Here is a 24,242-nt window from a genome sequence, read left to right on the forward strand (position 1 = left end):
TCTGAGCAGGACTCTGTGGCTGACTCACAGGTGACTCTCCTCCCAGCGTCTGACAATACTGCTGGATAAGGGCATGCTCATCCTCTCTGAAACAATAAAACAACATAGATAAAGACAGAGCAGTAAAACATTTATTATGTGAACAAACATCTCTATCAAGCTGAGGGATTTCGTTTGTTTATGGAAAAAGACTAAGTGAGAAGAAGAAATTAAGCCTGAAAAACATACTGAAAGGAAATGATATAAACATACAATGCACAGGGAAAAAAAAGATTAATCTGCAGTAAAGGATCAGTTTAGTTTAATCTATGCATAAAGAATAAAGGCTGCAAGTCATTTGAAAAGAAAGAGTGAAAACAAGAATCAGTGGTTTGAAAAGAAAGAATGAAAACAAGAATCAGCAACCAAAGATGACCGATTTGAAATGCCTTAAATAAAATAAGCATCTTCTAGATCCATTTTTTAACAATATGTGGCATTTTTGAAATTTTAGGAGATAATTTTTGTTTGCTTAATTTACCAGATAAGATTAAAGAACAAAAAGTCATATTAAAATTAGAGAAAAAAGTTCTATTTTTATCCCCCTATTTTGATATACACATACAAGACCTTGAAATTCTGCATTGGTAGTAGATTTCCTTCTTAGAGGTTCAGGGACAGAAATAAACTATAGCACTGTCTTCCTCCTGACTAATATGAAATTACCTTCTGGTAAGGAGATACAGAAGTCCTGACACTTTCAATTATACTTTAATACCCAAGTGAATTTGGTTTTGTACAGATGTGCCTTACTTTCCAAGTTGCTGGCTTTTCTCCATAAATAAAGTCAGATGGATAGAAAGTGAAAGACACCACATCTAAAACCAGTTTACTTGCTTGGTCCCTCAAGAAGGATGAACCAACAACAGAAAAACATATACTATTCATTTTTAAGAGAGAAGTTGCCGCAGCAGTAAAAATTATTAAAAAAACCCTCCTTAAATTATTTCCTTTAACTGACTACAAACCAGATATTGCACACATTATGATATCATGAAGTATTGGCACAAACTTTACCCTAAAGATTTCCTACAGTTAAAGCACAGTCAGAGCAGAGTGGCACACACATGGGCAGTATATACACACATATTCAGGTATTATTTAGAAAAGAGACTTTTTCACATTAAAAATATTTTATGTGCTAACATTTTACCTCCTTTTGTTGGAAACTAGCAGTTGCAAATTCTGCTATTCACTGGTTATGAAATGAAAAGCATCCTCAAAATCAGAAGTTCATTATAGGCAAAGAATTTATTTTTCAAATAAAAGTGTAATGGAGATTTTCAGGAGGCTTTTAAAAATTTCCTGACAGTCAATTTAACATCTTTCATCACAGAATTTCCAAATGTACAGTCTCACTTGAATGAACAGTAAAACCAGTTATTAAGAAAAGTATACCCTGGAAGAAACAGCAGTTATTTCTGTAGTGAGAAATAGTTTATAAATAAATGCATGTAAAAGTGAAAATCATTAGGTGTCTTATGGGACATGCTAATGGATTGGGGGTTATGTCAGAAATAAGTTCAAACTCTTGGGACAAAAGGAGAAAATGTTTGTGACAGGAACAAATGAGAGTTGCATAAATACTGTTTGTGAAATGAAAAACCTTACTTTATCCTGTTAAAGTACCATTAGCTCAGTATATCAATACCAATTTAAAAGCATCATCAATATTAGAAACAAGACAAAAAAGCCAAAGATTTAATAAATCCTGATTCCTGGCATGTCTGTCTTGGAAAAGTACTTGTATCATTTAGCAAAATGATTGGGTTCTTTGTAGTACTGCCTAAGACCAAATTTGTACTGAAGACTAATCTCATGGTAAAACAGCACCAAATTATTTCTTCCCAAGGATAACTACTCACTATCTACCCAAAGCTATCATGTGGACTTCCACTTTCCAACCCATCATCAAGACTTGAAAATTTAGACTTGTGCAATCAAAGAAATGTACATCAAGTAACACTGTGCCTGCTGAAAAGAAAATCCAAACAAGAAAAAATATAGCCTGTGACAGTTCTGTCCACTGGATGAAAAAACTAATTATTGAGTTTTGCTTTTAAAAATTAGTAGAAAGTTTAAAGAAAATAATGTACATTCATTTATCTCTTAGCTGTCTTGGCTGTTGTCAGTACAGAAATGACAACATGGATCTTCCCTGTAAATGAATAAATTTAATGAATTTTTCATTAAATACATACATATATATAGAGAGAGAGAGAGTAACGCAATTGGGGTTGCATGTGTATTTAAGTCCTTAAAAAATAGTGACATCCAAGAGTGCTAGCTGAAAAATAAACAGATCAGTGTTCCTTTTTCCTCCATTATCTACAAAACAAAACAAACAAAAAAGTGCCTTTAACTGCTTTATCTTCTTCACTACTTGAGTGATCTCAGGGAAATTCATAATCACTCTTGTTTTTCATTAATACTTCATGTCTACTTGAAATTAAAACAAAGGCTAGTGCAGTTAATGGAGTTTGGATCAGGGCCCAATGTGATAATTAAAACCTCATTGTACTTCTATACCCTTTAGTCATCCTGACAAAAATACCCTAGTCCTTTTAACAAAACTTTTGCTAAAATGATGTAACCCCTCTGGGGGCTTCAAACAGCCCTGCAAAATGTGCAGAGTACCCTGTCACTGAAATACTGAAATGGCCACAGAGAGCCAAGAGTGACGGCAACTCAATGCCACCCCTTGGGTGAGCACAGAAACAGAGTTAAAGCAGGCAGGTGAGAGAACGCAGCTTTATCAGCTGGGCTTCAAAACACTGTTTACATGTGAATTTCAGTGATACTGTGTGACCACACATACAGCCTTCTTTTGTGCAAGGGTGTTGATGATGTCAGGAAATGTTTGCTTGATCTAGTTTAGTCTGGTTATTTTCATTAGGCATCAAAAAGTTGCTGTCTGTGTTTTGAAATAGTTTATAAACAAAATTTAGAACACCTAATCAGGATCTTTTTTAAAATAAGGCTCCGTGAAGCTGGATTTATTACATTTATTGTAATTTGTTAAACCTGAGAATCTGTCAAGATTTTGCATTAGGTGTAACCTCAATTTTTAATGAAACCTATAAAGGCATTTTAAAAAGACTTTACACAGTAAATGCTTACATACTTTTGACTGTATTGTGATCCAGTAGATGAGATCAACACAGCTAAATACAGGTAATTTTATATTTTGGTCTCAAAGTTATTCAGTCTAGAAAAAACTTCATTTCCCTTCTTTCCCACTGGTTCAGAGCCTCAGAAAGCCTACTGGAGAGGCTGTGAATATTGATTGCTCTTTTTTTAGGCATCACACGTTGCAACTGACAGCACGCTTTCCTCACAGGCACTTGATAAAGGAAGTCTTCTGAAGCAAAACTATTTTCACCATGTTTTCTACCTTTGGTCTGTCTTGCAAAATTACTAGTTTTAAAAAACACAACCTTGAACCTGCACTAACAAACCTCATGACTTTAATTAGGATAGATTCATTAGTAGCACAGGAATCCCAGGACAGGGCTTCAAATGACCTGCAACATAAGGTCATTGTTCTATGCCAGGCAAATACTTTCATTTGGAGAATCTGGGACATGGTTCTGTTGAAGTGGTAGGAGATGGTGATCAGCAACCAAAATAAAAGCATCATGTAAAATTTAATTGCTCATTCTTTCTTGGTGGTTGTTTTATTGAATACCCTGTGTGCTTTGAGGAACAACTAGAAGTACACAAAGTCCTTTGACAGCAGAGGCTGCAGTTCCTATTCTGCATTTCACCACAGTAAAAAGCAGCAAACAAGACATCCCAGAAGGTCAGACTTGAAAGAAGTACATCTCAGAGGAAAAGAACCCCCCAGCAAAGAAGCCCAGGGAAAACAGCCTTTGAAGGATCCTATTCTCTTTGTGGACATGTATTTTCAAGATGTCTATTTCAAAACATGCATTGTGCATAAAGGAAGCAAGAGGCAAATAAAGCTGCATATAACCTCTCTTTTATTTGACTATGTTGTAGGAAGAAAATATAGACTTCTTGACTATCACTTTTCATCAATGCATTATTTTATCTGATTTAGAAAACTGCTAAATTTGATTTAAGATAGGAAGATGTGGCTATTTGTGAACTTGCCTCATTGACAATTTTAATTTTTGCTGTAGCGCTTATACTAAGCACTATGTGTTCTAGTCCAAATAAAGTGTACCTTGACCTACTGATGCTATGAGACATACTAGAATAAGGATGCAAAAGGTACTCAAAAATACTTTATCTAATTTACTTGGTCTTATCCTGATTTTACCATCTCATGAAATGAATTTCTCATTGTGACAAGATACCTTTTAACCCCTTACATCATGCCACAAGTATTCAGTTACTACATACTGAGGCTCCAGTTTGACTTACACCACATTAAGTAACAGTGCCAGGTAAAAGTATCAATGACCTTCACTTCTGAATCTGTTCCTACTTCTGAACCTGAGTACAGAGTCCCCTAACAAATAAAATTTAGATATGTTCCAACACTGCCTTAAGAAGAGTGTGAAATAGCATCAACAATGTTGTGGATGTGAAGATAACTGCTAGTAAAGGCACAAACCAGAAAACAGCTATTAAGTCTCTGCATTTATTCTGAAAGTATTTATACTATGCCCACTGCAATTCACTTCAATATGGGCTGGTTAGGATAGTTCATACCTTACAGGCATAGGAGAGTTACACTCTTGTCCTTTTTCTCTTGCAATTTTTATTTTCATTCTAATACAGCATGATTTATCAAATTGTGAGGCATAGTTTTCTATTAGGAACTATTTATCATTCTTTGTTGTAAAGATTTAATTTTCTCCTTATGCTCATCTTAATTTGTGGATAGGAAGTCTGCTTTAAAGATAGAGATGCTTTTGCATGAATTAAAGACAAATAAAATTCACCACAACATTCTAGCCTAAACATCTAGAGCTGTCTAATGTCAGGAGAAGATGAAATGAAGGGAAAACATTTCTATTCAGTGTATTTGTTCCAGAAAATTCATGCATGAGAGCATTAGAATACTTTTAAAGAAGCTGGACATACTACAGTAGAGACCATGCCTTTTTTTTTTGCTATCTACAACTATTTTTCTGATTAAGGAAAAAGCATTTTAATGGACTTCACATATCTCTTGAAAAGGGGAGTGTTGGAAAGGCTTAGTCAGAGAGATAAAAGTCACAATGACATTCAAGAAAACAGGTTAGTTAAAACCCAAGAATTATCTTTGATGAGTGCTTTCTTAATCAAATGGCATATTGCAAAATGTTCCTGAAAATAAACTCATTAGGTTTAACTAAGAGCAGAAGTTCTCTTATTCAAATGTAGATGATTTCTTACACGTAATCTCTGAAGCATGAAGAATGTTAAAAGTATTGTGAACTTGATAAGACCAAAGAAGTAACTTTCAAAATCAAGTGCAACACTGCCTCTGTTCTATATTCACATTAAACTGAAGGACTCTTCAGGACCGATAAAAATAAGATCATGAAGCAGAAATCCAATTATGAGAAGCAAAGAATTTGATTTCCAAATTAGTAATTGTTTCCTGAATGTTTGAAATAATACTGTAAAAAAAAAAAAAAAAAGCAGCTTAGCTCAGAGCTCTACATCAGAACTGAAAAAACCTGTATTCCCATTTTAAATTGCTCCTTTGAATTTTATCCATATAAGAATGGTTACACCATCCCCATTTCTATGTTAAGAGGCATTTAAAAATGTAAGTTTGAACTATAATCCTAAACTCCCAATATTTCAGCAATTTCTGATCCAAACTGAGATACAAACTTCATAGCTCTGTAGTTCCCTGGACAAACCTCTCCATCAAGAAGGGCTGTCAAGCACTAGAACAGGTAGCCCAGGGCAGTGGCTGAGTCACCATCACTGGAGGCATTTAAGGGAGGTAGATGTGGCACTCGGGAACATGGTTTAGTGGTGGACTTGAACAGTTGGATTAGTGGTCTTAAAGGTCTTTTCCAACCTAAATGATTCTATGAATATAGTTTAAACTTCTGAAAACCACAGGTCTTCAGAATTTTGAGTACTTCAGTACTTAATGAGAGCATGCATTCTAATCTGCAAGTAAAACAGAAGGTGCCATTGTGTACAGGGTTACTTTCTTGCCCATATTTTGTTTGTGTAACAGTCCCCTGACTGAGACCCGAATTCAGAGGTCCCTCTCACTCATTGGTACACATGCTTTCCATCTTGATTCTTTTTCTAAGGAAAAGGAATGCAGGGAAATTGCTTTAAAATCAACAGTTGATTTGCCAGTAAAAATCAAGCACACACCCTGCCTTTCACCATTTGGGATGGATGATTGTTTTGTCTTTGTATATGAGTGGGCTCATTAATTTCAAAATACATAACTCAAGTGTATGAGCATTTAGCTGCTTTCAAGTTTGTAGCTTTCCTGCCAAATGACAGTATGTTTGCTCTTCTTTTTTTGTGGAAGGGAAATCAAAAGGGAATATTTTGGCTGCATTTTTGTCACTGGTGAGTGTGCCAATGACAGAAACACATTAAAACAGTTTGCATGAAAAAGTTTTCTTTGGGATGTAAATAGAGTTAATTAATCAGGAAAGAGGCAACATTTAAAGGGGGTCACATGTGCTTCTTTCAAGCAAAGTGTTTTAAATTTCAAATTGTTAATAGTGTACTACCTATCCATAGATAGATAGATAGAATAATTTCATTATTAAATTTTAAAACAGTAAATGAAAGTATTACTGACACCAAGAATATTTTTTAACTAAAGCTGAACAAGAACAACTTCAGTTTTCCTCTTTAAAAAGGCTGATGATATTTGTTAATAACTTAGAAGAGGCAGAGTACTACAATGCTGATTTAATCAACTGAACTGATGATAAAGTGAGGTTTAAAAATTTGTTTCTACATTAAAAAAAATTATTTAATCCATCAGCAATTCAAGGGGTTCTATGTTTTCCAAGCATAGAACCAATGCATTTTAATTAGTTTTTACAATAAAGATGACACATAATTTAAAAAAAAAGAGAAAATTGGTAAAATTAATGTAGGACTATGTTTATTAAACAGGACAATTCCAGGTACAAACAGATGGATCAGCAGCCAGAAAACTGAAATATAAACAAGAAGCAGCAACACTGTTCTCACTTAGAAGAATCTTCAAAGTATAGATGATTTTTTATTTTAATAAGAAAGTTGTCTAGGGTCTAGCAAAAGCCTAGAAAAGGATTGTGTTATTTTATACTATGATAAAAGCAGAGAAGGAGTACAAAGCAGAAGGCACAGAGCTGTGGCCTTTTAGGAGCCACATGAAATCTGCTCACTTTTGAAGCAGAATGGCTGACAAACACAGAGTTCCCACACATCATCAAGTGAACATCACCAATTTCTATAATTGGTGCTTGAAATAATTAAACTTATGGAGGCATCCTTGGGCTCATACTTATTAGCTGCTCTCACTGGCACTAAGTCCTGTGTTAGAACTGCTGAGGATTTTAGCATTAACCTATAACCAAAGCTCCTGAGAGGCATAGTGAGTCTGAGTTACTTACACACTTCCTGTGGTGGAGCTGCTGTCCATGAGGAAGGAGCCATTTGTCCTTTCCATCTGTGCAAGTCTGAAAGGGAAATACCACAACTTTCAGACAACATGCTGCACAATTTAAACAGTGGCAGTGGGAAAATCAATTCTACTTAGAAACAGCTCAGATATGGCAGTCTTTGTATACATGATTAGGAATAAACTCCTAGATTTTGTGATGAAAACCTATAATCCAAAGGACTTTTATGAGAAACTTGTGCTATCATTAATTAATTCTACTTGCCAAACAGCAACAAAAAAGTGTATTTTCTCCCTCTATCATAATTATCATTAGCATCACCACAACTCGCATGGCAAAATTAGTTAAAGAGATGTTTTCACAGATGGTTTTCTTTTTGATTTTTCTAAAGCTGGACTAACAAAAGAGGATGAATCCTTTTAAATATAGCACATGCAAAATCTGAAATTATGCTCGGTAAATAATACCACACTGTGGACAGACAAGTCCTGTAAAACACCACAAAAAGCAGTATAATTGCAGGGATTCATTGTCTACAGTTCCTCATTTTGGAAGCAATTAATCTAAAAAGACCAGATTATTAGACTGTATATACAAGGTCACACAGTTCTTTAAAATCAAAGCAGAAATTTTCTATCTGTTCAGGTTTCCAGGAAAGATGTACCTTATGCACATAAGAGATGTACATAAAAATTAAGGAACACTTAATGCTCTACACATATATTCAACTGCACCAAATAAGAGTATTTCCTCTACTCTAAAGATATCTTAATTTCACATATATTTTTGCAGGTGCATTATGCATTACTATAGACATCTTCAAACTTCCTTTCGAAAGGAGTGTGCAAGGCTCTAAAGAACAGGGATCTCTGGTGACTTCTTTTAGAATGGAGCAAATTTGCCCTTCTCTACATTTGTTACTATTCCTGAGGTCGAAGAAGAAGAATAAATGAACGCACACAGTGGATGTCGACTTGATTGTCTCTTCCACCTTGGCTGGGGTGGGACATTGTGCTCCCACATCTCCCCTGAAGGGAAGAGAATCTCTGAAGTGACTCAGGACAAATCAGATCATCTCTGCTCTAAGACATCTCAAACAAATCTAGTTCACAGTGAGCAACGACAGCAGCTTAGCTGCAACGACTAGGACAATAAAAAAGATTTACTATTTTATATGTAACATATACATAACAGATTCAACTAGAAAGGACACAATAAAAATTATATGAAAGACACACAATTATGTCTTCTTTTTCTAGATTTTATTACTAGAAGAAAAAGAATCCTGAGTAGTTTTAGACAGATTCCCTATGAGGCAATTAGTAGTAAATTGTCGATTGTGCTAAGCAATGTTGGCACATAACAGGAACAGATTTAGGTTTGTATCCTGAATGATAATTCACAACTGCACAGTCCATCTTCAGCTAATCTCATCCTAAGCAGAACTGGTAAGAGGTGAGGAGGAGGAGAGGGAAAACAGTTATTGCCCCTAGTATCTCCACTGATCCTTAATGAGAGTCCAGATTTTGAGCTTCATCTGGGCACAAAAAGCCACAGCATTGTGGCACCACAGGCTGAAAAGACGACACAGGTAGACAGAAAATTCTTCCATCTCTCTAGAGAAATTTGTCTGGTTCAGGGGTTTTAATTGATTACAACATGGCCTAAGTTATAGATTCAAAGAAATGTTGGGTGATTAATGTGAATGACATGTTTAAAATAACTGAAAGCTCTGTAATAACTTTGTATGTCATTGTGCTATACTACTAATGAAGCACGAAAATATTTGCTGTTGGGAAAAAAAAATAGGCTGACTGTGGGTAGCCCTTCAGCCTTATTTCCTGCCCTATTTTCTCTTGCTGCAAAGATCAAGCACAGCATTTCCTAGGCATTTAAAAAAATGGTCAGAAGAATTTTAAGGCACCCATAAATAAGACTGCTATTAATTTAAACTGTGAATTTTTATTCAAATAAATGAAAATTTAAAATTGTTTTTCAGCTGGGGAGATCAGATGCAAGAATAAAACCACACAAAGAAAAACCTAGTCAGTTCCCATGGTACTTATTTTTGAGAGGGTGTCTCTGGTTAATATTTCACCATCATCATGCCCTTAACTCCAGATGAGAGGAAATGGCCTTGAGCGGTGCCAGGGGAGGTTTAGGTTAGATATTACAAAAAGTTTCTTCTGTGAAAAGCTGGTCTGGTATTAGAATAGGCTGCCCAAGGAAGAGCTGGAACCACCTTCCCTGGAAGTGTTCAAAAGGCATGTGGGGGAGGCACTTGGGGACATGGTTTAGAGGTGAACACAGTCATGCTGAGTTAATGGCTGGACTTGATGATTTTAGAGGTCTGTTCTGGCCTCACTGATTCTGTGATCACCAGCTCTGAATGTCCAGAAGTGAGTTAACAAAACAGAGACATTGAGATGGACTTGGCATAACAGACATTTTATCCCAACAGGACTAGGGTGACCCCACAAAAGCCACAACATAAAAAAATCTGTAATTACAACCTATTCTGCTAAAAGCCAACAGTAATGCAGGGTGTCAGCATATCACAGAAGAAAACAAAACCCTGGCTCTAATATCCTCCTGGGAAAACTATATATAGAACATGTTCTGTTTATTTCAAAGGTTAAAACTTAAGAAAGAAACCAATAATGACACATTTTAGAAATAACGCAATTTTGCAGCAGCTTCCATTCTGTATGAGAGATGATACATTTAACACATGTATTTTACTTTTAATATGATCATAATAAAAACCTAATGATTTAAGAAGTAAATCTTGTAAGCACAGAGAAAGATATCTTTTTTAAAAATAATATCCAACCAGTAGCGTGTATTAAAAACCGCAGGAATCAACCACAAAATGCAACGGACTAGTGAGAAACTACATCTCTCTTACCTAGTAGCATACTGTTCTATCCTGGAGTGTGTGTCATCATGAAACAGCTGTGGAGACTGGGAAGGACTAGTTTAAAAATAATAATAAAAAAAATTAGTGGTGTCTAAAGCAATTCATGATATAGACAACATTATTTTTAAATCCAGTTAGACTGATGACAAGTAAATACATGCACTATATTACCAAGGGCATTATTGCTTTGGGTCAGCCGTGCCCTGTAGTCCCATTCAGGGACATCAGATTAGCTGCCACTGAGCTAAAAGAAATCAACTGGCAAATGAGGCTTTCCAGATAAAGGGGTTCTGCATACTCACTCATATTGCTCTGGCCACATACTGATGAGAGTGATAGGACTGTAAGGAAGACACAAAAAAAAAGAAGAAAAAAGAGATAGAGAAAGAATTAAACTATGAAACAAAAACCTAAGTACTATTTAAGCAAGAGAAAGCTGGAGAAACACAAAATACTTTAAACAGCAACCCACCCTGAGCAAGTAACAATTGATGTAGAAAAGTGACAGCAACAAATATTGCCACTTGTCACAGAGAGGCAGAAGACTGACCTACATACTTAATTTTGTTACATAAAAATAAATTTAAAGAAAAATCCAAATCATGTTATTGATTGAACTGCAGTTCATAAACCATAATCAATTTATTTAAACTCTGCTCAAGTACTGGAACTTTCATTTTAAAGCAAACAATAAAATGTATTAAAAAGAAGTGGGGTGCAAAAACCCCACCAATAAACCTCCCCCGTAAGTCACAGTTATCAATGCTTCTTTTCCTTAGGCATGAAAATAATGAGTTCAATACATATTGTATTACATTCTCACACTTGAATAACTATAAGAGTTTTTTATTTTCTTTTTTTTTTTTATTGGAAGGAATGTATTACTGAGTTGGGCCACCTGCAGGGCAGAGAACCAATACCAAGTGTTTTCTTAGCATGGTGCTGACAATTTATCTGTATATTTGCCACATGACTGGACCAACAGAATTTTATTCTGACCTGTGATTATAGTTTTATCATTTCAATTTCTGGCAGCATTGGCAAACTTCCGCCACATTAAAGCAGCTTTGCCTTCCTGTGTTGGTGGTAGCTGAAGACTGCCCTGGTGGGTAACATTTGAATGTTCATTGCTTCCTTAGAAGCCAGGCTATCAATCAGACAGTTTTCAGATTACTTCCTCCTGTCTCTTAAACTGCTAATGAGAAGGTTTTGTTTACTTATTGCAAATGAAAGGCACAGCCCTACAGTCATGAAAGCCCTCAGACCGTGGGCACTGGCACTGAGCTGCTGCGTGCCTGCAGAGCGTCTTTGCTAAAGCCTCGCATGGGCTTTTGCTAAGTTGTGTTCAGAGAGGGCAGCAGTGCCACAGACTCCAGGATGGTGAGGGACAGTCAAGCCATGAAACTAATTCTAGCACCCTGTCAACACATCTTAATTTTTGCTCTTGTAAGAGTGTCTTTTGCTGACAACTGCCAAGTGAGTAAATAAAGTGGAGCACTTCTGTCAGCGCCACAAATAATACCCTGGAGACACTGAGAGTGCTCTCTCTGATTAGGCCACCAATATTTCTGAAGCCTGTAGGACCCTAATTAGCTCAAAAATTTCTAATTCCAGGAATTTTGACATATTCAAATAAGCAGTGCAGTTCCAAAAACCCAGTCTCCTCAAAAGTATTCTCTGTAAAACAGCTATTCAGCCCCCACCAAAATTACCTGCTTTGTCCATTGCCATGGACATTGTAACATCCATGGCTTTATAATACAATGCTGATAAAAATCCAAGCATAAAATATGTTACTTTAATAGAGAAAATATGCAAATAATATGAAACAATACAGAATAATATAGCACAAGGCTCTGCAATTGTTGTTGGCTATCTTTAGAGTTTCAGCTGTTTGTTTCTGATGGAACAGGCCACTGACCCCAGGAGCCCCTGCTCTATAACCCAAGCTTACGTCTCCAGGTTGTCACCCTCCAACACTGTTTGCACAGGTAAGTAGCCAAGCCGGGGATGCTTTGCAAAATACTTCTTGGACCGGAATTTATTCTTCAGCACCTTCGTGAAGTCCCGTACATCTTCTCCAGATGTGGTCTTAAAAACAAACAAACAAACAACAACAACAAAAATTCAACATTGCTAAATGGTACTGATTTAATGTCAATATTATTGATTAATATTGCTGGTGCTGTCCTGAAAAAGAATACAAGGAAGAATTTTAAAATTTTGGTTATGTTAAAATTGCCTTTTTAGTGTCCTGAGATATGGGACACAATAATAATGCTAATGCACAAAAAAATTCTCTTCTACTGGAAAATAATAAGGCTTCAAATTCCCAGCCATAAATGCATCTACCAATTACTTTGTGAATTTGAGAAAAATTGACACAGGTTCAAGTCTTAAGCTAAACATTTCTATCTGGTCTTAAAAACCACAAAAATTTAATTTTTGAGAAAAACTTAAAAAGGGAAAAAAATCAATTGGTAAGATATAGCCCTCACTGCCTCCCATTCTAGACCTACAATAGAAAACTTTACCACAAGATGGGAATGGTACATGCTAAACCATTCTCTGCTGCAATAGCCAAGTTTTTAATAAGCATTTTCTCCAGTTCTCTTCCTATAGGATTCTGCCACTACCTGCAATATTCCAGAGTAAAAAAAATTCACAGATGAAGTGGCCATCAGTGTACAGGCACTGTTCAAAAGCACAGGCAGGCCTGATAAGAACAATTAGCACCTGAAGTAACAAACTCAGACTGAGTCAGTGGTCTCCTTACTACCACAGAGGAAGATTAGGACATAGATTACCCACAAGATTCTACAAGTCTAAATTTACAAGTTACAATCAACACCTTCCATCCCTCCCAGCAGCTTTTTTACTGGTCCTGACTGATGCAGCCTCTTCCAAAACTGGCAAGTGCTTAGCCCCATCCCTCTCTGCTCCCTCCCTGCCCACCACCCTGTCCTGAGAACAAAATGAAAATTTATTCAACTGCTTCAAAAAATCCCTTTAACTGGTGATAATCACAGCAATGATGACAGCTATTTTGGTAATACTATTCAGCTAACTTCTGCTACAAAAGCAGGGATACATATAGGCATAAAATACAAGGCAAAAATGGCAATAAAGAGATCTGCAGGAAGAAACAATAGTATATGGTCTGCCTTTAAAGTGTATGTGCTCAGACTGTGCTGAGTATTTCAACAGAACATCCCCTTCCAGCCAGTACTACTGAGCATTTTCTCTTGCAACCGCAGTAAAGAAACCACGGGCATTCACCTCCAGAAATACCTGAAGATTTGCAACAGCTTTTACAGACTTTCAGTCCAGCCTCTGTAACAAACTACAAATTGCATTCCTGTACCTTCTGCCTTGGGAGAAGCCTGTTAGCATCAAAGGATGCCAAAGCCACTGGACAACCATGTGGAAAATAGACAGGAAGACTTCAGTTTTGTCATCTTTTTCCCAAAGTACTACCAAGAGGTCTAGGGGCAGGTCAGGCAAACTATTCTCTGCTGTCAAAACCTAAAAATATTTCTGTATTCATCTATATATTTTAATATAGGTATAATATATGCAGTTACAGACTCCGTAACGCATTTCAGATGAGCAATAAAAATAGCACAACAAACTAGTGTTGGTAGGAGCTTCTCATATGTGGCATTAAAAAGTAGACAACAGAGTGAATTTGTGATCGAGGGCTGTTTAAATCCCTGAATTTTAATAAAAGTGAATCCAGGGAGGGTTCACAAAATCGTTCTCAAAAAGCATCTCTCCAACCACTGCACCATCCAAAGAACGAACATGAGGCCATGCAAAGGGCTGCTTACTCTCATGCAACAGTAACTCTAACAGATGCAACTCTGCCCCAAGGCCAAGGAATGAAAATTTTAATACCTACACATTGTAGAAATAAATGTCTACTGAGCTGCCAAAATTTTTCCTCTGGTGTATTCTTTATTTGGTATGACAACCTGATTCTCAGAAAGAGGACTAATATGACTGTGTACTGACTGAGCACTGCAAATACTAACCAGTGAAATTTGAGCGGATTCGAAAAGACTATTTTAACTTACATACAATTAAGGAGCAATTCTCAAAAATGGCTTTTTTTTTTCTTTTGGGCATATAACCACAAAATACAATCCAATCCAAAATCATGCCAAGGGAGATGTACTATAACACTTTCCTTTAAAAAAAGAACAGCCAGGAACTGTTGTGTAGAATCTATCTTTTAAATTAAAACTAGCAGGTACTTTGTACATTTGCTTACATCATGACATCTTGGCTATTTCCATACAAATTAATAGTACAAATAGCGCCATTGCTTCAGACCTACTTCAAAAGCAAAGAAAAAATACTTTCCTTCACTGAAAATTCAGTTCAAAGACCACGCCTTCAAACTGAATTTAAAATCTCAGTTCTTAGAGCAAGACAAAGTTCAGGAAGAAATATTTTATATCCATGGCTGTCATACCCAACTAAAAAAACATCGTAACAATTGACAATCTGGCATCAGTGCTCTTCAATACACCAGCCAGGCACAAACAGAGTTATAAGCAACAAACTAAGATACAATTATTTGTAATCCAATAAAAATTTAAGAAACCAGGAAAGCAGTGGAAAAAAATGAGCATGGTGAAATAAATTTTCTATACATATCCTAAAAACCCAGTTGGTGTCTGCTTTCAGTGTATTGGAAATAGAACAACTATTCATTGGTAAAAGAGTAATACCAAGATTGTAATAAACTAATTGTAGAGCTCTAAATTACATAACATACAATATAAAAATTACAATAAATATGTGAAAATGAATAAATAATATAGAATATTTGTAATACATATATATTTAATTTTATTCATTTCTCAGTAATCTCTTTTTCAAATGGAAGCCCACATTCTTATTCCTTTCACTGCATCTAGCTATGTAAAAGGACTAGTCTACACCTAAGTCATCATTCTCTTAATTACATTTATTATAGCTAACACAAAACCAATTAGCTGTTTTAATACACACAGTGAAACTGATTCCCAGAAGAGATGTGAACCTCCCTAAAGTATGCTGTCATTAAGCCCAGCCACATTAATATAACACAAGTGCCACTACTGAGAGGATTTCCAATTCAAAAAAATCTAAAAATAAACTGTGTAGGTAGTTATGTAGGACTACTCTCAAATTAAATGCTAGGAAAATCTAACAATATTTTTACACATCTGTGTAAAACTTTACATTAAAAATCTTATTTCCCCATCTTTTCGACAAAGATTATGTAAAGGTGAAAAATAAATGAAAATAATTTTGCATTTCTACTACCTAAGAGAGAATGATGTTTTCAGATGCTTCTCACACCTACCTCTAAATCCTGGATGAAAGAAGAGACATAACTGAAGTTATTAAAATTATTTTTTTCCCCCAGCATCAAGAAAACTAAATTGCAAGCTAGAACAAATGCAAAATGGCATTACAGATTAGAATGCAGTAACTACATATAACTATGAGGAGTAAGTGGTCCTAATCTGAAATTATGAAGCAATTCTTACCTAAAGCAAATATCACAAAAGTCATTACAATGGAGAACATATTCCTTAACCCATTCTCCAAATTATTTTAAATTTGATAAGAACTTACTGTGCTTTTGAGAAATCCCTTTATACCCTACACTGAACCATTCACCTGAAGACAATTAAATGGTCTTCCATCCATCTGTGACTAAGCTCCAGTTCTAAATGTCAGCTTAAGTAATGGAAGCATTTTTTTTACCTATTTATTGCTAGTATTCTTGATAAAAATGTATTAATATGCATTAGCAGTAAGAAAGTGAAGCTAGATTTTATTAATGTAGTTTGGTGAGTACATGCATTTGTAGTCTGCTTTACAACACTGGCAAAGAAAGCACCATTTTAACATCAACAGCCTTTGAATTTAGTCGAAAAGGCAGAGCAGATGCACCCTTCCTGTTCAAGCTATTTGTACTGTAATATAATGGATTCTAAGAAAAAATTCAGTGGTCTTTGGTGCTTTTATTTTATTTCACAGATGCAGGTCTATGCTATTTTTCAAGCATTATTCAATTTAAACATATAAGCTATTCTACTAACTGCAAAAAATCTTGCAATTCTTGATTACTGTATTGCATTTAATGATTTCAATATGTAGAGAGGTTTAGCAACAAATTAGTATACCAATAACAGAGCATTATCACAAATAGCAAGAATAAATAATACAGGATTCTTTTCATGAAATCAATTCTTTATTCCAGACCTAGATTGGATAAGGCTAGTTAAAATAATTTGCATGTGGGTACTGATTAAGGAAGTCTAACAGGCATCTAGGTCTGTTCATATAATGGATCATTTCTTTTTACAGAAATGGAGGTAGCAGAGTACACTTACATCAGGACCCAAATAAAATTCCAGCTCTCATATTCCACTTCCAAATTAACTGGGGTCGCTGCTGGACCTCTAATTTTATGCATCATCTGAATTATACGCCATTTCTTTTCTTCTGCTCTACTTAAAACTTCCCCAAGTTCCTTCCTTTCCCCCTTTTTACACTGGCCTTCCTTCCTTCACTCTAATCAAGAATGTCATTTTACTCCCCTTATTATCCCATAGAGGAGTCACCTGATCCCTCCTGTATTTCATGGAAAGAAGGGACTTTTGCCTTACATTACCTTAATTTACACCTAATATTGCCTTAAAACCACATTTTTTCTGCAGAGTAACAGAAATTTTTATTATAATGTAAGCCATCCCTATTTCCAGGGACAGAGAGGATTCCAGCCGTTTCCAGAATAGATCTTCAGTTTGTCAGCCTTCACTTGTAAATGAGATGGCTCACGGTTACACAATGTGAACTTGTTTAACAAGACCTGAAAATTCATCTTAGATATCAAATCTGCTGCTGCAGACAAAACCTGGAATTCATGAGAAAGATACCATAATGTTCTAGGGAAAGTACAACACCCCATACCAGATGTAATCTGTATTTGACTAACTCAACAGGAAGGATATCTTATCCTGCAGACCAGCAGCATAATCTGTTTCAACACTCCATACACCTCAATTTCTGAATTTCCTGCATATTATAGACTGTAAAAAAGAGTATTTCTGTTCCACTAAAGATGAGACTTATAAGCAGAAAAAAAAGTGCATTTTTAATGATGTCTAATCATAGACCTCCAAATCCTGAGGTTAGAATAGTCATGTAATAAAATATAATAAACATTAAAACCAGCTGAAAAAAACAACAAATCTACTTAAAAATGTTCTTCAGAGTATTCTCTGACATGCAGATTTATCAATAAAATATTAACATTTGGTTATAGAATTAATGAAAATACATTTACATTACTCATTTTTATTTTCTGACCATAATGAAGTAAAACCACTACTTTATAGAATTTGAATTCCATTACAGAAGACACACCAGACAACAGAGAGGGAAAACACAGGTAGTAAGTCCAACAACTACATCAAAAGAGATGAATAACTCAATGAATTTTTGCTACTAGAAGAACCCGCAGAATTTTGTAACACTATTGAAAATTGGCTCTGTTGAATCAGCTCTAGTTACATTCTGGTCTGAATTTTTCTGAGCATGCAGTCCTCTCACCACTCTTGTGTAGAGCACATACAATTATCCTATTAATTTATTTCTAAGGTAAAATTCTTGACTGTAAACAGCTATTTGTTAAAAAAAGCATGAGTGGTATTCGCATGTAGAAACGCAGCCACTGCTTCAGTTAAAAAAGACTCCTAGGAATCTCCTTAAAAAATTGTGCTTGAAACATCATTAGGAAAATACAGTGTTATAAAATTAATTTTTGTCAGGTACTACTGGTAAACACCTCACACCATTTCTGGTTAGAATCTTCACACCATTTCTGGTTAGAAACTATCAATTCTGGTTTTTGGGCTTTTTTTTAGCTACACATCAACTTTTATGTATCCCGGTAAACAGCAATCACGCAACAGAATGAAACACAATCTATTTCTAGCCACGTTTTCATGAAGCAAGGAAATGCTGGACCCAAAAACATAGACCCCTAAAAATATTAATGTGCATTACTAGAATATTAAATACTCTTTGCCATTGGTAGAGCAATAGTAAAGCAAGTCCTTTTTCTCTGACATGTTCTTACCCTTACTGTGTGTGTATATATGTTAGTATACAAGATCAGCAGTTACATTTCATATTCAAGCTTTGTTTTACCAATCAGAAGTGAAGTTTAAGCTCTCTCAGAGGTGGATACTGCTGCTCATTTCTACAGAATCCAAACACTCCCTACATAAAATCAGTCAAACCTGAAAACCTCCTGATGCCTTCCAAAGAGAAAGGTAGGAAGACAAGTTTTACATTAAACATATGTTAAAGAAATCCTGGGTAGGTAACAAAGATTATGAAAAAATATTTAGACCTCAAATCTGGGTTGTTATCCATTAGAAACACTGAGCAAACTGGTACTCACAGGTATACAATACTCCACCATTGGATAATGCAATTTATGCCCCTTTGCTGTGCGGCCAGAAAAGAAGCAGCTCTGACAGACATCATAGTTGAAATGTTTTAAGCTCCGGTACCTGTGGGGACATTAAACAAAGTGATTAGAGGTTTGCTTCTAATTAAGCCTCACAAAGCAAATTACTCTCTGAAATGGGTCACCTGCTTTTCAGCAGCAGCAACACAAGGACACACTGAGTTTGTTGGGATTAGCTGAGAGGGAACTTTGAAGTGTGTGAGTGTGCATAACCAGAATGTGGCACAGCCAGCACTCATCATGGCTGCAGGCCCAGGGACAGCAGTGCCACTGCAGCAGCTGCAGGGGACACAGCAAACCTGCAGCCCTCTTAGTCCGCAGAACCTTCTACACTACACACCTCACTGAGTGTTTAAAAGTTCCTGTCTCCATAACAATATAGAGAGCCATCTGAAATGCATTACAGAGTCTGTACCCGCATATATCAATCACCTGCTGCCCAAGCAGCTTTGATGCAGAAAATCGTACAGATATCAGCTTCATTGATGGACTGGGAAGAATTTATAATTTTAAAGTTTTTACTGACTTTAAACTACATTGCTTTAGTTTTTCTTTTCCTCTATTTACTATTCATGTGTTATCTCAAAAAAACTTTTATAAACCAGTCTGGTTTATTTCAGTTTTTATATTCAACAGTTAAATTAAATGTTTGTAAATAATTTTGATGTTCAGAAACTCAACAAACATTTCAGAAAACTAAATTCTCAAGAATTCATGAATTGTAAGAATAATTTAAAATTCATTTAAAAAATACACAATGATTTGTTCACTTTTAGTTGATTTTTAAGAGAGTGTATGCATAAATAGGTTAAGAAACTTCTACAGTATCCATTGTACTAAACGTAATCACCAGGAACATGATTTATTTATTTATTTATTTATTTAGACTCAATCAACAGTTCAGTTCCAGATTGCACCCACTGTTTCTATGCTATGGTTGTTCTGACTGGATGAGGTTATATCATTTGTATGAAACTAAAATGAGCTAACTGAACCAAACTGAATAGCTACTGAATAGTTAAAGTTTAAATTAAATTGCTTCCTGAGAGCAGTTTTGAGTACCCATCCACATTTTTCCCCTGTTGAGTTTTATGTTTTGTTTTGCAAGAGAATATGTGTCTATAAATGTAAAAGTTCACTTTAAAAGATGCTGATCCAACTTGTTTATAATCTTTTCTCAGAGACAGTGCATTAAATGGCTACATTTACCTTCTGCTAAGATGCTAGATGCTTTTGTTGTTGCAGATCTCTAGCTTCATTGTAGAAATTATTTAGAACGACCCATTCTAAATGGGTTTTTGTCTTTTCTATCTCTCTGCCCTCCTACACATAGTACAACTTAGAAAACTCTAACATAGCTGTGCCAGAGCTTTGTCACCCTATGCTTCCTCAAACAATAACAAAGACAGGAACACTTAGAAAATTTCATCTCCTCTTAAGACAAGCAATCGATCAGATCATTACTTTTGCAAATACTTACATATCTATATTTATAATAAAAAAAGAAAAAGAAAGTTGCTAGCTCAATCCTGTAGGATTGACTAAAGCCAGCATTCCTAAAACTAGGCAAGATTAATCTAACCTCAGGATTCATATTATTATCCTCCAAAATAACAGAAAGATGGAGGACAAAAAGCATGATAAACAAAAATTCCTCATCTGCCTATAGACCTAAAGACAAAACTTAGAAGCACTTACATGATTGACTGCTTTATATTTTTCCTAGATAACACATTAGACTCCATGACCACAGTAGAGGAAAAAGCCAGTTATGCTCACCTCTGGCCTCTAATGCAGATTTTGGAGATGAGAGTTGCCTCACTTTATACACTGGAGCAATCAATTCACAAATGCATGTTAGTCATAGCATTACTTACTAAGGGTACCAACTACAGCTTAGGAGAATAACATGGAGAATATTCCCCATGTAACATTTTCTTTTAGAATTCACACCTTTCTTTGGAAAGAGAAAAATTAGGTTATGTTCAGGGACATAGACAGGGACTTTGCAAGTCTCATCACAGCAACATATCAGTGTTTGTTTTAGGCAAGGAAAGATTGATGTTGAAGGGTGTTTTATACTGCCTGGCATAAGCGAATTTCCCAAGCCTTATGCAGGAGAGCAGACAGACAGTCCACGTTTTTTCTTGCTGACCACCTCCTTATGTTTACAGAACACATGGGGTGCATTTATACTTCATTTGCTATCTCTTGAATCCACCAATCCAAAACCATCTGATGACAGCCCACCCTGTGCCTCCTGTGTCAGGCACAGGACCACCGAGTGTCTAACAGTGGCACTGCATGAGCCAGAACTGCAGTGGCTCAGGCCACACTGTGGCCTCACCATGGGTGACAGATCCCATCTTAAAGAAGCTAAACCGGGAAAAATAGAAAAAACTTCATTTTTTGGAAGGCTTAAAAATGTGGATATTTTCAGAGAAATAATGCACCTAACACCTCTCCTCTTACCTAAATCCAACAATTGGACACTCCTTACAGATGTTGCACTTGGCCTGATGTTTTGCTGTTTCTGCAGCTGCCACACGGTGCAGAACTGGTAACCACACCATAGACTGTGGTTCTAAGCGCATCCAATCTATGAACTGCTTTACAGTTATTTCTGGCTTATTGTGGTTCTGTGGAGAGAAAAAACCCACATCCAAATTAAAAAAAAAACAACAAAACAACAGACTAGATTTTCCTTAGAAAATCTATGGAAAAAAGACCCCAACAACCTGCAAGAATTCCTTCCATGACAGTTTAATCTAAAACCATTTACAGGATACAAGAAATAACCTCAATGAAAATTAAAATAAAGAAAATAAGTTAAGTCAATAAGATGTTAGAAGACTAAACAGCTGTGATAGAGTGGACAGATGGTAAGAAAGATGGAGGACATAGTACAGAAGTAACAGACTGTAAAGTAAAACTGTCTTTCAACCGAACTGACTCGAAAAGTAAGTGAGCACACACTGCAGTTCAGACATACTGAAAACATGGTTATCTTCTGAGTTAAGATTGATGACAAAATACTATAAGTCAGTAGTGCTTACATGTGTGTACTGATTTCCCCAAGACTTGTCAATTTTTTATTGTGTTCTAAGCCCATGGTGTTCTTTCTAGTTAGAACATTAAATATAACACACAATAAACAAACAGGCAAAGAACAAGAAAGGAATCTGCCATTTATAGCCAGTCACCACAAGAATATATTTGAGCTAATGTATTAACATGATTGTTTTAAGAAGCAAGCAAACACACTTCCACATTTTCTTTAAGTTATAAGCACCAGAGAAGCCTAGCTACAAAAGTATTGTATTCATCAGCTTTGTCAGCAATAACAACAGAGCTCAATATTTCTGAGCCCAATGGATGCAATAAAATAAAGCTTGAAATGAATGTTATTCTTAAATGGTAACACATGATAGAAAGCTTCTTAATCTATTCATGGTCCAAGTTCATTTTTGGCAATAAGAGGGAGAAGCATGGAAAGAAAAGTGTGTTTCTTCCTCACCAACAAAATACTTGTTTTCACTGGGCTGAGATAACTGACATGCAGCTGCACATTTTCTCTACACCCTCCTAACCAGGAACTAAACTTGAACTACTCCTGTAAGTTGAGGGATTGCAACCTCTTTATCAGTATAATTGCAATAATACATCAAGTATTTAAACACTAACTTGCTAGTACCCCCCCCTCCCCCCACCATAGCTGAATAGCATAGGAGATGGGGTAGATACTGGAGGGACAGAAAGGGTCCCTTTGTGAATAATAAACGAAAAATTTATTCCAATGTGACTCAAACCACTCAAGGCCAGTGATAGGTAAGTCAAACATCATCCCTTATTGTTTGAAGCAGCAATGTTAAAACATCAGGGGAAGCTTTACACGGTTAACTGGTGAAACCAACTTCTCTAAGTATCTATCAAATTATTCATGACCTGGACTAACACTCTTCCAATCCTAATCACCTGAATCCAGAAATTAATCTAATAGTTCAGGGAAAAAGTCAGCACAATTGCATTTTTTAAAGAACTGGACAAAAATGTATAAATCTCTGTGAAAGAATGGCAAAAGAAAATCCTCTGAAAGTTCACTAAAATCTTTAATGTTCAATTCAATAAAATCAGAAATATCCAAGTCAGTAACTTTATATAAGCCATGGTGTATTTTTAATCCATATAAAATTTCTGACAATGCAGCTGCTTTCATAAAAATAATGCACTGAAGCAGAATGGCTATCACTAACTAACATTTGGAGCCTTAGGCATCCTTGAAAAAGTCTGAGTTAGTTGTGGTCCATTACAACATTCTGTTTTTAATTCTCATCTTCTTTAAACAGACAGACACTCCTTGCAGCCTCATTAACCCCCTGCATGTAGTGTGGAGCTTCACAGCAGGCTGCAAGAGCTTTATTCCATGTTCTGATCTGCTGCATAAAGGCTTGCAATATAAAAAAGACTACGCTTGAAGTTTCATGCAACTGCAAGGTCTTTTGTCAGTAACATAATGCTAAATAATTTCCTCATGCACAAGGTCAAAAATTACTGTCAACATAGTTTTCTTGTTCTGTTGAGATCATGCCTTAATCCAGCTGGAAAAAGCATGTTGTTCTCACAGCATCAGGTTGCTTTGAACAACGCAAAGCAGGATGATTGGCCACCACAAAATTTTTAACAGCTTTTAGAGCCACAAACACTGTCAGAATCATGAAGATTTATATATTCTTTTGGCTAAACACAATCTGTTTGATTCTTTCCTAAACCATAAACCATCTTTCCCAGCTGCATTTTCACATGAATTTCCCATACTTAGTTGCAGGAGCATATTCATTTCTGTTCAAAACCCAGCGGATGTTTTTATATTCCTCTCTTCTTTTTACATCAGCATGTATAAGTGAATCTGTAAACTTAAGAGAGAGTTTGGTTTTATTTTGTTCTTCACATGAAGGTCCTTATCTTACCTGTTGGAAGCAGCTGCGCACACTGGGTTCAATGTTGCTGCCACCAAAGGCTGCCACTTCCCCAAGCTGTCGCGGGATCTGGATAGCATCGTGAAGCAGAAGGCCCAGCTGCCTCTGGTCACACATTTCTGTAGGGCCTGCCACCTCCTTGAAAAGGTCTGCAACATCAACAAAAGACACCATCTCATTCCATTTCCATGTACACCTCCTTTTATTCG

General features: G+C 35.9%; 1 protein-coding gene across 1 annotated transcript in view; it reads right to left on the minus strand.

Annotated features, from left to right (window-relative positions):
* UTRN (utrophin) overlaps positions 1-24,242 on the minus strand; it is a 341,542-nt gene that overhangs the window by 13,975 nt on the left and 303,325 nt on the right. The window contains 8 exon segments of the mRNA XM_014306655.2: positions 1-86; positions 7,587-7,652; positions 10,504-10,569; positions 10,818-10,856; positions 12,470-12,606; positions 18,989-19,100; positions 21,530-21,696; positions 24,025-24,182. The exon segment at positions 1-86 is cut by the window's left edge and continues 73 nt beyond it. Of these exon segments, the coding sequence (XP_014162130.2) occupies positions 1-86; positions 7,587-7,652; positions 10,504-10,569; positions 10,818-10,856; positions 12,470-12,606; positions 18,989-19,100; positions 21,530-21,696; positions 24,025-24,182 (831 nt within the window).

Source organism: Geospiza fortis, unplaced genomic scaffold (assembly GCF_000277835.1).
Source record: "Geospiza fortis unplaced genomic scaffold, GeoFor_1.0 scaffold162, whole genome shotgun sequence".
NCBI lineage: Eukaryota > Metazoa > Chordata > Aves > Passeriformes > Thraupidae > Geospiza > Geospiza fortis.